This window comes from Myotis myotis, unplaced genomic scaffold, assembly GCF_014108235.1.
Source record: "Myotis myotis isolate mMyoMyo1 unplaced genomic scaffold, mMyoMyo1.p scaffold_m19_p_2, whole genome shotgun sequence".
NCBI lineage: Eukaryota > Metazoa > Chordata > Mammalia > Chiroptera > Vespertilionidae > Myotis > Myotis myotis.
The window spans coordinates 54,166,061-54,180,122 of NW_023416324.1; the positions used below are offsets into that span (position 1 = coordinate 54,166,061).

At 39.5% G+C, this 14,062-nt stretch overlaps 1 protein-coding gene and 1 non-coding gene across 2 annotated transcripts in view; one reads left to right on the top strand and one right to left on the bottom strand.

Moving 5' to 3' along the window:
• Window positions 1–426: 426 nt before the first annotated feature.
• Window positions 427–533, bottom strand: LOC118677807. The gene has a single exon (XR_004974533.1). It is a non-coding gene; the product is annotated as a U6 spliceosomal RNA (small nuclear RNA).
• An 8,604-nt stretch (window positions 534–9,137) lies between these two features.
• ACADM (acyl-CoA dehydrogenase medium chain) overlaps window positions 9,138–14,062 on the top strand; it is a 36,157-nt gene continuing 31,232 nt past the window's right edge. Inside the window, exons 1-2 of the mRNA XM_036349947.1 lie at window positions 9,138–9,586; window positions 13,742–13,829. Of these exons, the coding sequence (XP_036205840.1) occupies window positions 9,557–9,586; window positions 13,742–13,829 (118 nt within the window). The 5' untranslated portion in view covers window positions 9,138–9,556. The remainder of the gene's footprint in view (window positions 9,587–13,741; window positions 13,830–14,062) is intronic.

A 14,062-nucleotide genomic window follows, 5' to 3' on the forward strand; every position in this document is an offset into this window, starting at 1 on the left:
CTCATGGTCTTTTTCCTCTACTTTTGGTGTCCCACTAGGACTGACACACTCTAGCAAACGTTGGACAAAGTTTGCTACTCTACCTGCCTCCTGGGATAACCCCACAAGCATGTCAAACCCGCGGCAGGCGAGCCACAGGCCTCCTTTAGTGTGTCACCTTTAACCGGATAGTCGCATCCCGTGCAGGACAAAAATGAGGTCCCATGTCAAACCATCCTACTGCCCCAACTTAGGAGCTGGTGGCAGATATAGATGAGGAGTCCTTTATACCCTGGGAACTAATAGTTGGAAAATCCTGCCAATTTGAAAAATGAATGTTTACTAACTCTTGTTCACAGAATCCTGAGTGCCCCCTCTACGTCACACACACACACAATTTTCCTGACACTCAGCCTTAAACTGCTTGGGCAGTTTTTTTTGTTTGTTTTTTTTATGGAACGCTTCACGAATTTGCATGTCATCCTTGCGCAGGGGCCATGCTAATCTTCTCTGTATCGTTCCAATTTTAGTATATGTGCTGCCAAAGCAAGCACTTGGGCAGTTTCTTTACTGCCTTGAAGACAGAAAGAAGTGGAATCTCAAACGTACCAAGAACTTTCCTAAACTCTCTATATAGCATCTTACCCTCCTCCTGCATAGAAAAACAAAAGGGTTTCTGCCAGTACATCAGCAAATAATAAAAGCCACATATGTATCTTTATATTGAACCTATATAAAAATATACAGCAAAAGATGAGAGCCATGTTCTAGTGACTAAGAAGGAAAAGAACAAAATTTCATGTAATTAATTTTCTGCTGAAAACAAAATAAATCTTTATGTATTCAAGAAAAGTGTTTCTTAGGAGGACATTGAATTAATTAAACAAGAAAGTCTGAAGAGACCAGATCAATGAAGGTTTCTATTAGCCCATAGAACACATTTATGCAAATTAGAAAAAAAAAGTGCCCTTTCCTTACCTGCACCAGGCTGCAGATCTTACCTAAGGAGCTCAGACTGAATTTTAGCCTCCAGCCCTACCTTTAGCTAAGGGCATTTCTGCAAAGAAAGATTTGTGTACTGGAATGGCAATCATCAGACCAATATAAGAAACACAGGAAAACCAAATATAAAACAGCTAGAGCATATTCATATTAGAGACACTTATTATGTGTCAAACACTGTATTAAGTACTTATTACAAAAATATAAATTAGACATAGTCCCTGGCCTGAAGGAGCTCACCGTTTAGCAAACTGAATTCATGATGCAAAATACAGGACTAAAATACAAAGAAAAGAGATAAACATGACAGGAGATATGATAATGAATACAGAAGAAAGTCATGTATTTCTAACTTTTCTAATCTGTGAATAGAATATTATAGGCATTAAAAAATAAAGCAAAAGGAATAATCAATGATATTTAAAAGAAAACTTTCTTGATCTAAAAAATTATTTGATCCCAGAGATCAGAGTTCCCTAAGTTCCAAGAAAAAATGAATAAATATATCATGGTGATTTTTTAAAGCTCAAAAGTAAAACAAAGATTCTTAAAAAACTCCAAATAAAAAAAGTTAAATTACCTAATACAAAATCAACGTAGAATTATTGTCTCCTTTATAATTCTAAATGAAGGATAAATTAAATAAAAACTAGGTTTAAATCTTCTGTAAAGAAGGATCTAAAGTTATTTTGTTTTTATAATGACAATTATATGTTTAATAATGTCTTGAAATTTTTACTGACCTGCAGTAGAATTTAAAATAGAATGCTTTTAACTTCCAAATCACTATAGAAGAGAAAAGCAGGCAAACTAGTCTTTATAAAGGGGGGAATCATACAGGGTGGGAGGAGGGAATGGGTACTGAACAAGCCAGACCAGGTATATACCAACTGCACTGCCTCTTTCTGATAAGCTTTAGGATACAAGCCATGACCACAGACTTCTTCAGAGAGGTTCTTATGACTATATTTTGCAATTCATCGATGCTAACCTCTAGAGAGTCTTAGAGACAAGGTACAAGGTACAAGTCTAGATTATTTCTAGACCCCATTCTCAGGAAGAAAGGTAACTTCAAATGTATCTGTACCCTTCCTTCTCATTAATTCAAAGCCCTGGCAAGATTGAACCTGACACAAGACATATCTTAAGAGCTCAAGCAAGTTGGATATGATAAAAAGTCTTTAGAAAACAAAACAAAACCCAGAATGGTATAAAAAATATAAATCACCTGTGCAGCCATGCAATCCATATATCCAACATGAAGACAGAATAAAGTATCTGCATATGCACTCCTCAGAGAGGTCTGAAGGCATACAGCACATTCATTGTGTGCGGCAGCAGCTCCAGGTGGTGGCTGCCCTTGCACTCCCTTCCTCTCGTGCTCATGAAATTCAAGACCACCAAGACCTGTGCACTGTCAGTGTAAAAACAGAGGGTAGATGGGAGGTGGTGGTAAGCTAGAGTATGGGGGTGCCCTTGCCTGGAAGTCCTACTGGGCTGTAAGCTGCCCCTAAGTCCTCCTACCCACTCCAGGGCCCAGGGCTCAGGGCCCTGGGCTCAGGCCATGGCTCCAGAGCCATTACAACAAAGTTTTCAGAGTGGAAGTAAGGAGCTGCAAACAGGATGAATCTGTGTCCCTGGTGCACACATAGATCTGCAGGGCACTGTGTCTGGAAAAGTTTCCCATCTTTGAGTGCCTGCCTGGCAGTACATCTGCAGAGTCCAGATCAGCTTCTATTGTTTCTGCTGTTTCCCCCTCCAAGTGCTGTAGTAAATGCTAAGGTTTCTAAAACCTAGAAATCTATTGTAATAATGTTTGAAAAATATAAATACATTTAGAAAAACAATAACCAAACCTATAGGAGCCATATATTGAAACCATACTACTAACTGATCTTGCTTCAAAATAATCACATAGCAAAGAATTAAATGCTACAAACCACCTGGAGGTAGAATAGTTGGGAGGGTGGTTAATGCTATATTCCAGTTTTTCTTTCTTTTTTATATGATTTTGGTAATTTCTATATAGTTCTAGAAAAGTATGTTTTATCTATTTCTAAATTTATTGGTAAAAAAACGTTTCACAGTATTTTCTTGTGATATTTTAAAACCTACACTTAATCTGTAGTTTTCTCTTACAATTTTTAAAAACTGATCAAACATTCTCTTATCTTGCTAGAGGCATATCTATTTTATTCAAAAAAATCTACTTTTGATTTTTTTGATTCTACTGCTTAATCCTAAATTGAAAACCATCTGCATGTCCATCAACAAATTATGGTATATTCAATGGAATACTACTCAGGAAAAAATATACAAAATAATGATATTCTAAATATGAATGAATCTCAAGTTGTGGTAAAAGAAAGAAGCCAGCCAAGAAAGAGTATATTCTGTGTGATTCCATTTATATAAAATTCTACAAAATTGCAAACTGATCTACAGTAACAGAAAAAAGATCAGTGGTTGCCTGGGGACAGGAATGAAAAGAAGGATGAATTACAAAGGGGGCGTGAAGAAATGTTGGAGTGATGGAAATGTTTATCTTGATTGTGGTAACAGTTTCAAAAGTGTATACATTGGTCAGAGCTCATCAAGTTGTAAATTTTAAATATGTGAAATTAATTGTATATCAATTTTTTTAAATTAAGTTGTTAAATAAGAGCCCAAAGCGTAGAAAAGAGGAGTTTATATAGCAAGAACATAACTAGGCACAATTTAGCTTAATTAGCACAGCAGCTTGGAAAAAGAGAAATGCTTTCTGGTTTTTCTGGTTACAAGGAACAAGGATTTGCTCAACCTATTTCAAGGAGTTTTCCTATAAATATACAACTGGGCTCTTATGTGACTCCAAGGACAAGGCCCCTAAGTAGAGCAGGGCGTAATGACAATTGAAACTAAAAGACAAGTCTTGGAAACAACTAATATAATCGTCTCTACTTGAAGATGTAAGATTTTTATTTTCCTCATTTTCCTGGTGATTTTGTTTTTCTCTACTCACTTCTCCATTCTTCTCTTTCTACCTATTGGCTTCCAATCCTCATAGTTTTTATTCCTCTCTAACTTTTAATTTTCACATGACCACCAGGAGCTCTCTAACTGCTGGAATGTCAGGTGCCTACCACCAACAAATACTTCTTTCTTCTGTTTCTTTGATTCAGTTTTCCAAGACAGGCAACCTGATTCCCTAAATTAATCTTTTTATGCCATGCCATTGGTAAAAAGTGCTGATCAGCTCATGAACTGACTTCCCTTAGGTCATACAGCCCATCCCATAAAGCTGTAGGCAAGAGGCAGGAAGATTCACACATTGGGAGCACAAACTCTAGGCAGGGAAGATTCCCACAGGAGGGGGTATGAGGAGTGTAGCCAGTGCTTGACATCCCTAGTAAACTAATTTCATGCTGAAATTAAGTCATGAACTAGGTACCTACATGTCGCCTGTGGGCCTCTTGCTGGTCATCACCTTATATGACCGTGCTGCTGCAAAGGCTTCTGGATGAAATGAGAATTCTATTACTATTGCTGCTTGGGTTGAGGTATTTTCTATTTCCTTTAGAATCTTCCCAGAATAGTCCTCTCCCTCTGTCTCTGGACTGTGCTCTACTTCTTGGTTCCTGAAGGACCTTTCCCCACGAAGGTAACATTTACGAAGCACTATGCATCTGATCCAATCTTGCAAGCATTCTCTTCACCCTTATATTGGTTTCCAGAACCCAGGAAATCCCACGCTTGTTCCTAACTTGTTTCCCTCTATTTTCTGGCTTGAGGAATGTATACTAGGCAGTAAAGACTGTTTTTGTCCTTTGGTGAATTTTAGCTCCTTTACCTACTGTGGTCCAAACTAGAGTATGATTTTACACTCTGCTTTTATTTGGGGAAAACTGATCATTTGAAATTTGATTCTGCAATTGAAAAACAAAACACCACAACAATTAGTGGTTCCAATGTGACCACATTTTATGAGGCTCACTTAAAAAAATGAATATACAGATTACTCTTTCATGCGTTTAAAAAAAAAAAAAAAGAAAGAGGTCTTTAAGAGAAAAACATCACCATAAGGATTTGGTCCTGAATCTAAGTAGCTATACCTATTTCTTAAAGTAGGATCAGTCATATTTGATTATGTCCTTTGCTCCAAAAACAGAGGAGTCACTTGAGAAACTGGGTTTTCATTGCCAAGATTGACAAAGCCTTAAGCAACTCTTAGAGGCTTGGCAGAGGTGTAAACTTCAATTTCTTTTCCACAAAATTATCTTTTATGATAACAAAATAGTATATCTGGTTCTATTACTATTGCTAGAGAAAACATAACAAGAGTACTATTTGAAAAGAAATGAAAGAGAAAAAAAATCAGGTACCAGAAAGGTTAATACTGTTTTGCACCAAACATATTAGCTTATAATTACAATTCTATCATCACTTTTCTTATTTAACTGAGAGAAAAACATGTATGCTACCAAGAGCTTTGCACTTGGCTCAAAGTCACTTTCTCTCAAACAAGTTATAATTTTTAACATTTTCAGTATCCACAGAGATAATTCTTCCATTATGCTGGCTTCTCCAATGCTTTGGTTCCCTTTCCTACAATAACATTGTTCTCTGCTCTGCTTCAACTTCTTACTGCCATGGTACCTTAGACCTTGTCTTTACTATAAGTACACTCGTCCATAGGACTGCTAGCCCCTATATTTTCAGATAATTCTCTCCAATATTCCAGATCCATTAATTTTTCAAACTCACTAGGCATGTTGATGCATTGAACTTACCACCTCTACACTGTCCCTCATCCCTTTACATCTCCATTCCTACAAAGTTTGATTAAGAAGAAATGCTTACACAATGTTTCACTCTTTCCTCAGATTTACAACATTTCCTCACTCTCAGCTAATAACCTAACTTCCTATTCCACTGAGAAACAGAAACAATCAGAAGAAAACCTCCAACTACTTCCTCCATCACATCTTCCAAATATTGGCGTCTGAACTCATAAACACTTGCCTACCAGCTAGGATCGTCTCCTCGGGAATGTATGCATAGGCATAATTCTTTTCCCATTTAACTTCAAATGATTCTCAGATCTACCTTAAGTTTATTCAATAGCCCCAGGTTAAGAACCACTAATTAAAAGAATGGTCTGTTTTTATGTCACCTTCCCATGAGTTACAAGAAGCTGGCAAGAGACAAAGGAACAATGGGAGGATATTTATTTCACCTAAAAATTGAATAAGTTTTGTGGGACAATCTCCAATTAAAAAGGAGCTGATTCCATGTCTACTACTGGGAAAAATTTAGGAGAGGTTGTTTGGTATTATGTCAAATATACCCATAAATTACTTCTTAATTGTCAAGGTAAAAAAATAGCCTTTAACCATAGAAAAATCTGCCTGTCAGCACTTGAATCCAATGATCAAATTTATCATCACTAGTAATGGGACCCACCTGACATTAAACACCTCCTAATGCAGTGATGGCAAACCTATGACACGCGTGTCACCTCATTTTTTTGGTTGATTTTTCTTTGTTAAATGGCATTTAAATATATAAAATAAATATCAAAAATATAAATCTTTGTTTTACTATGGTTGCAAATATCAAAAAATTTCTATATGGGACAGGGCACCAGAGTTAAGTTAGGGTTTTTCAAAATGCTGACACGCCGAGCTCAAAAGGTTCGCCATCACATTAGGACCTAATTTGAGACAATATAAATGGCACAGTACCATCTAAAAAGCATCCTTTTTTTAATCTCAACCACTCAAGAATCTAGTAACTTGCAGTTTTCAGGAAATTCAAGGTCTAGAAGCACAAATAAATACAATTTAAAAATTCAGAATTAAGGCATTCTTCAGGACAACTGGCTTGGTTTCTTTTAAAAAAAAAATCAAAGTTATTTTTCTTTTGGGGGACAGGGCGGGCGGAGAATAAAGATTAAGTTTTGGGTTAAAAGAGACCAAAGACAGTTAAAACCCAACTGCAATAGGCAATCATTGATAGGATCCTGGTTCAAAAACAAAGTACTGTAAGTTAAATCTTTACTTAACATCATAGATAGGTTCTGCAACTTTAGTTGAAATGAAGTATAACAAAGCCATTTTTATCATAGGCTAATTGATATAAAGAAGAGTTAAGTTCCTACGACATCTCATCAACATTACAGAAAAAAACTGGGATATTTGTACAATGGGATACTATGCACCTGTAATTAAGAAGGAGCTCTTACCCTTTGCGGCAGCAGGGATGGACCTGGAGACTCATTATGCTAAGTGAAATAAGCCAGTCAGAGAAAGACAAATACCATATGATCTCACTAATATGTGGAATCTAATGGACAAAATAAACTGACAAGCAAAATAGGACCGGAGGCATGGATACATGGACCAGACTGACGAATGTCAGTGGGGAGCTGGTGGGGGAGATTGGATAAAAGAAGGTGAAGAGATTAGCCAAGGAACATACATAGTTACGCCATGGACATACACAGAAGTGTGGTTGGTGAAGGCCAGGGAAGGGGATTGCTAGGTGGATGTGGACAAAGGCAGGAGACATCGGTGATAGTGTTAACAATAAAAAGAAATAGTAGTACCTAAGGCAAAAAAAAAAACAAACTCATTTTGCCTCAAGTTCAATTAAATTACATTAAATATATTAAATATTTTTAATACAATTCAATAAAACATAGTTTATCTCAGAAAAAAATACATAACAAAACAACATTATTCAAGGACCCTGCTATACATACAAAAGGCACTTTGGGGCAACTGGGGAAATATAAATATTGACTTTATATTAGAAAATAACTTAATTTTTTTAGATGTGATAAATGTTTCGTGGTTATGTAGGGCAGTATCCTCAAGGAAGATGCATAGCGAAAGTATTTAGAGGTGAAGTGTCTTAATATCTAAAACTTAGGTTCTTACAAAAACAAAACAAACAAAAATAATCAGACGCACACATATATATATATGTACACACAAACATATAAGTAAAACGAATATGACAAATAATTTTTAAATCCAAGTGATGGGCATATGGGTGATTCTGTTCTTCTTTTGTTCAACTTTTCTGTTTAAAATGTTCAGAATAAGAAATTTGGAGGAAAAATGCATGCATAGCCAAACCTTACCAATCTTTAACAGTCCATTTTGTGTTTTATCTACCTCTTGAAGGCTTTCTTGCTGATTGCAGAACAAACTGAGTTCTCTTTTCCGAATTCCCCTGTTACTTTTACTATGAATTTAGCACTTAATTAAGATTCTGCGTTGTACCTAGTCTGAATAAATATAAGTTCCCAGTAGACAAAATATAAGGTTCTTGCGTGGGGAGTACAATAACCAGATATAGAAATCAAACAGCTAAATTAGAGTGAGATTATGGCAAGCCTTCGGCAGGCAACAATATTGTTAAATTAGTAACAAGGCGTGGGTGTGAATGATGAGGGCCTGTACTAGGAGAGGAGCAAGAAAAATGGAAAGTCCTAGGGATTGTGGGAAACACTGACACCCCCGGCTTTCATGGGGACCACCCCTCGGACCACGTCAGTCCCCAGCGGAGCATCAGACCCCTCCTCCCAAGGTCGCGAGGACTGAGCCGCATGGTCACCCATGGAGCGCGCCTTCACAGAGCTCCCCAAACCTGGACAACTCTGCACATCCCTGCGCTTTGTAACATCACAGAACCCGGGGTCTAACTGGAAGAGGGGGTGACTGGAAGCAGAATTCTTTCGGAGACACTCTCTTTCCACAGTCACTCGCTGAGCCAACTCGATTTAGGCTCCTGTTGCAACCTCACTTGCAAGGACGCTCTCCGCCTCTGCACACGTGGGCAGGAATAAATAGCCCGGGCAATATTCCGAAAGGTCGGATGTACCTACGTGATGAAATGCCCCTGCTCGTTTACATGGCCGAGGCGCACAGAACATCCTTTCGCTTTAGGTCCGACATTTGAGAGTAAAATGAATCTTGAATCCTTAAAGCAGAAACAAATTGGGTTTGACGGCTTTTCCCAGAGAAATCAAGGGTGAAGCCCAGGGTGACCTTTGCCCCAGGCCTCCGGCGACGACCGTGACCTTTCACCCACATTCCCGGCCTGCCCCGCGTCCAGCCCCCGACCCCCTCCTCCTCCCTCCCTCCTCCCCTCGCCCTTCCCACGTCGCGTGCTCGCTGCCCCCCCGCCCCAGCGTCCCACGGCCGAGCCGCCTTCCGGGCTCCCTCTCCACGCCGCCGTCAGCCTCGGTTTCCCCCAAGAGGGCGCGTCGTCTGAACTGAGGACCCGAAGGCGGCGAAGCCCTTTCACGGACCAGCCCCCGGACCAGCGGGGTGCGGACGGCGCCGCCCGGTCACCCAGGGAGCGAGCCCCCGCCGAGCCGCCCGCGCAGTCCCTCGACCCTTGGCCCTCCGCGCTGCCGTCTTTGGCTGCGCCGCCCCCCTCGGACCCCGCCCCCCTCGGGCCCCGCCCTCTGTCGGTCTCGGGAGGGCGGGCCATCCAGGCCCCCGTCACTGGCGACCCCGGAGCCCGATTTAGTCTCGGCCGATCGCGCGGGGTGAAGGACCGAGCAGTCGTTCAGCGAGTCGCCATGGCAGCGATGTTGAGGCGCAGCGGCGGGGTGAGAGGGAGAGCAGGGCCGGATGGGGCTGGGGAGGCGGGGTGATTGGGGTGGTTGGGGGGTGGGCGCCGGCGGGAGACAGGGGAGGGGGCGAGGCGGGAGGTGGGTCGGAAGCCGCGGTGAGGAAGGAGCCCGTCCCGGGCCGGGATCCGGACCTCCCTGCCGTCAGGCTCACCCCTGCTCTCTCAGTGGGACTGAATACAACCCAGGTTTTGACCCTCCCTATCCTCTCGGCAGCTGCCCCGTATGCAATGGCGTCCACCTTTTAGAATGTCCTTTTTCTGTCTCTGCTCTTGAACCCTTCACCTGTTTTCCCCGGGCACCCCGCCCTTGGCCGAAGTGGACCTGTCTGCATTGGGCGGGCCTGTTTGTGCTGAACTGGCTTCGTATCTCTTCCATCTCTCAGCTCCCTGTCCCCAGCCCGCGAAGGGAATCTCATTCTGCAATTGATGTAGACGAGAAAATGCAGAATTCAGATAGTCTTATCGCGAAGGCCTGCAAAGTTACGGGGAACGGGAAGTGGATACTGAATATGTTTAATGCGCTTTGGGGTGTGCAATGAGGCGGAAGATGTTTCCATGTTTCATTCGTTTTAAAAAAAGAAAAAAACCTACTGCAGACTGCTTCTTGAAGTTTGTATATTCCAGGGTTGTGTTGCACAGATTCTAAACTGTCACTAGATGTATTTTGCTATCTTAAATATTATTAATATATACACACAAGACTGCCATTAAAAGGTCACTTATGGCTGAGTTAAGAAAGTTATGTTCCTGACCGAAGAAAGTAGCAGTGTTAGAATTTAGAATAATTCTAATGGATGTTCCTCCATATTTGTCATTGCTGTGTAAGTTCATTGCTTCTGAAGGCAGAAATAGGGGGATTTTTTTTAAATGATTTTTAGCTCTGACACCAGAAAAAAAAAGACAGATTTCTCAGTCTCTCTAAGGAAGGATATAGAAAAAAAAAAAAAAAACCCATCCAGAAAACTTCAGCCCCTGTATTCCTTTTTTGACATTCCTTTAATGCTAAGGCTCTTATATCCCTAAGAAATATACAGAAGTGTTTAATTTCAGTTGTGCCATTATTGCAGAGTTGACGCTTGATTAAAGTTGCTCTCTTTTAGAGATTTGGAATGCTATTGCTCTGGGCAGAGAACCCAATGTACTAAAACCATATGGCACTATGCTTCCAAGACATCATCCTGTTTTAATCATCTCAACAAATGGTAATTCCTTTTCAAACTCCATTTTCCAGGTTTGAAAAGAAGTGACAAGAAGTTTGTAACCAATCCAAGGTCTCAAAAATTTTGTGGAATGTCAAACTCAAACTCAACTTGAGTTTAGCAATTCTAAGTCCAAATAATATACTGTTCCTATATCTGGTATCTACTAAAACACATCACTAAATGATTAACATTAAATTATATAATTAGCAGGTCAATGGGTACTGTTCCCTGGCTGCATCTACCTTTTGTACTTTGTTTTATGTAAAATGTATTTTTAAAAAAATCATATTTTTTGTAAATTATTTTCAATCTAATATACCCTAAAGTTTCTCAGAAAGCCACTTTACATTTTTTATTGTGAGGTCTAATTTTTGTATAGTGGTATCTGAGCACATATTTAGAAGAGTCACGTTTTTGGGGTTGATTTCAGTGGGATGTTATTCTTCTTTATAGAACCTAATAACCAATTAGGAGACTTGAAACTGAAAGAGTGGTATAGCAAGGCCATCAATGGCATGGGCTCTTAGTAAATGTTAGAGTTAGAATCTTGGTTCCACCAACTAATAGCAGAGTGACTTTGGCCAATTTACTTGACCTTCCTGAGCCTAAGTTTCTTCAAGTGCAAAATAGGAATCAATATAGTGCCTTATTCTTAGGCCTGACCTGGACAATCAGTGAATTAACATGTGGCATGTGGTTGTAAATGAGAATAGGTTTGGTCTGTCACAACTGGGTAATGAGGACCAGAGAAGCCGTGTTTCACTTCGAAAATAAAATTAAGCAAAATTACAAAGAAATGTGAATTTTCATACTTTATGTAATTTTTCAAAATTGTAGTATAAAGTATGTTGTGTAGTATAAAGTATGTAATTTTGAAAGGGCTGTTTAAATTAAGATACTTGATGATCTGTATTGTCACTTTAAATGTAGGTGATTCTCTTTGTAAGTTAAAGTTGTAATCTACATAGTGGACAGTTTCTTTTTATAGCTTTTGAACAACATAAGTTCTTGATCTTTTAGTATATTATTCAGTTTCTCTCTTTTTTTCTTTGCCTAACTTACTAGAATTGCCTAGGGATAGTTCTATCAAAATTTTTTTGAAATATAAATTGTGTACTTTTAGCCGTCCTCAAATATTTACTCAGGAGTTAAGTGGTTTTCAATTTGATAATTTTAACAGATACAAGTGATTACTTTTTTAAAAAAACTGTCAATGAGTTTAAAGTGGAACAATAAGTATAGATGTGATTATATCTTTAGTATATCTTTGAAGAAATATACATATAGAGGGTGGGACAAAACTAGGTTTACAGTTGTGAGTATTCGAAACAGTTTATTCTTATATTATTATTTATCGAATTATTTTTCATATGGACAACTCTAAACCTACCTTTGCTTCACCCTGTATATTAAGACAAGTAGTATATTAATAGTCTAGAACAGAACTGGTAAACTTAAAAAAAGTAAAGGAACAGGTAGTAAGCTTTGGCTTTTGTGCCGAGCCAGCTCAGCCAAGGGTTTGAAAGCCTGAGTGAGGGCAGCGAAGGATTAAAGAAATGGCAGACAAAGAGAATAAGCTGGTTCTAGGTGAGTCTTCCTGTGCCTGGCTGAGGCCACACAGAGAGATCCAGAGGCAAGCTGAGCCTTTATTTTATAGTCAGAGGTAAACAAGGTAGTGGTCACCATAGTTACAGTGTTGTGAATTTTATTTGTTTTGGCACCACTTGCTACCTCTCCCTCAGCCCATTAGCTTCCCAGATAGGATCTAGGGAGCTTCTTAAGGTCAAGCCTAATTATGCTGAGGACTGTGTCCTCTAAGCTGGGACTTGTTTGTGGCTTTGCCAACAGGTCAGTCCCAGGCTTAACCCTATAGTCGCGCCCTACAGGCTTTGTGGATCATATGGTCCCTGTGGCAACTACACAACTTTGGTGTGGAAGCAGCAATTGACAATATGGTGTGGCTGTGTTACAATAAAATGTAATTTACAAAATTGGTGGCTACCCCTGCCTTAGAACATTCTGAGAATACTTAAACAGCAGAAGATAAAAAACATGATTTTAGGCTATTTTGGTTTGTCAAATAGAGTGAGATATCTTAGAAAAAATATCCTTCAGGCAGAAGATTCCTAGAGGCATTTGTGGGAGGCTCACAGGGACAGTGTCAAAGTTGATGGACTGGCCCTGGATGGTTGCTCAGTGGTTAGAGGGTCGGTGGGGGTTTGATTCCCAGTCAAGGGCACTTACCTTGGTTGTGGGTTCACTCCCCACCTGGGAGGCAGCCAGTCCATGTATCTCTGTCATCTCTCTCTCTCTCTCTCTCTCTCTCTCTCTCTCTCTCTCTCTCTCTCTTTCTCTCTTTCTCTCTTTCTCTCTCTCCCTCTCCTCCCTTCCTCCCTCCCTCTCCTCCCTTCCTCCCTCCTTCTCTTTCTCTCTCTCCCTCCCCCCTCATCCCTCCCTTCATACCCTCTTAAGAATCAATGTAAAAAATATCCTCAGGTAAGAAATAAATAAATAAATAAATAAGTTGATGTACTGGGCAACTTTTGCACACAGTACAATACCATCCTATTGTTGCCAACACTTCTGCTCCTCAATCACAAGTGTCCTAGAGTTTGTAGATGAGATTTCCAGACTAGTGGTTCTAAGTTAGCTGCTACCCCTGACTATTATTTGCCTTGGAAATACTCCCACTTTAGTAATGTAAATACTGCTGAATAGATCTATTTTCATTGCTTTAAAAAAAATTCCTTTTTGATAGGTGTTCAAATATCTGGTAATTGGCTTATTTACTATAGAAATCAAATTATAGTTAAAGGCACTCTGCTCTTGAGTGGGATCAAACAAGTTGTTGTACTCGTAATTGTCAGTGCTCTCTCATTTGGTTAATGTTTAATTTATCAAATTTATTTTAATAAAATTCTTCTTTACAGGCCCTGAGAAGTCTTTCTCGCTTTGGCTGGAGATCACAACATACAAAAGCTGCCCTAAAACATGAACAAGGATTTGGATTTAGTTTTGGTATATGTTTTGTTCTGTCTTTTGACTTTGAACTTAAATTATTATGTATATGCAGCTCTCTATGTATGTATTTGTCTGAAATGTTGATGAAAAAATCTTAGTAATGTCTGTCAGTGAACAGAATCAATCACCATCCACTGTCCACAGTTAGTCACACCCATTCTTGTTGACCTTGTTTTTTCTTTAGCATAAGTACCCTACCCATAGAGCTGTTAGCAGCATACATATTTTCC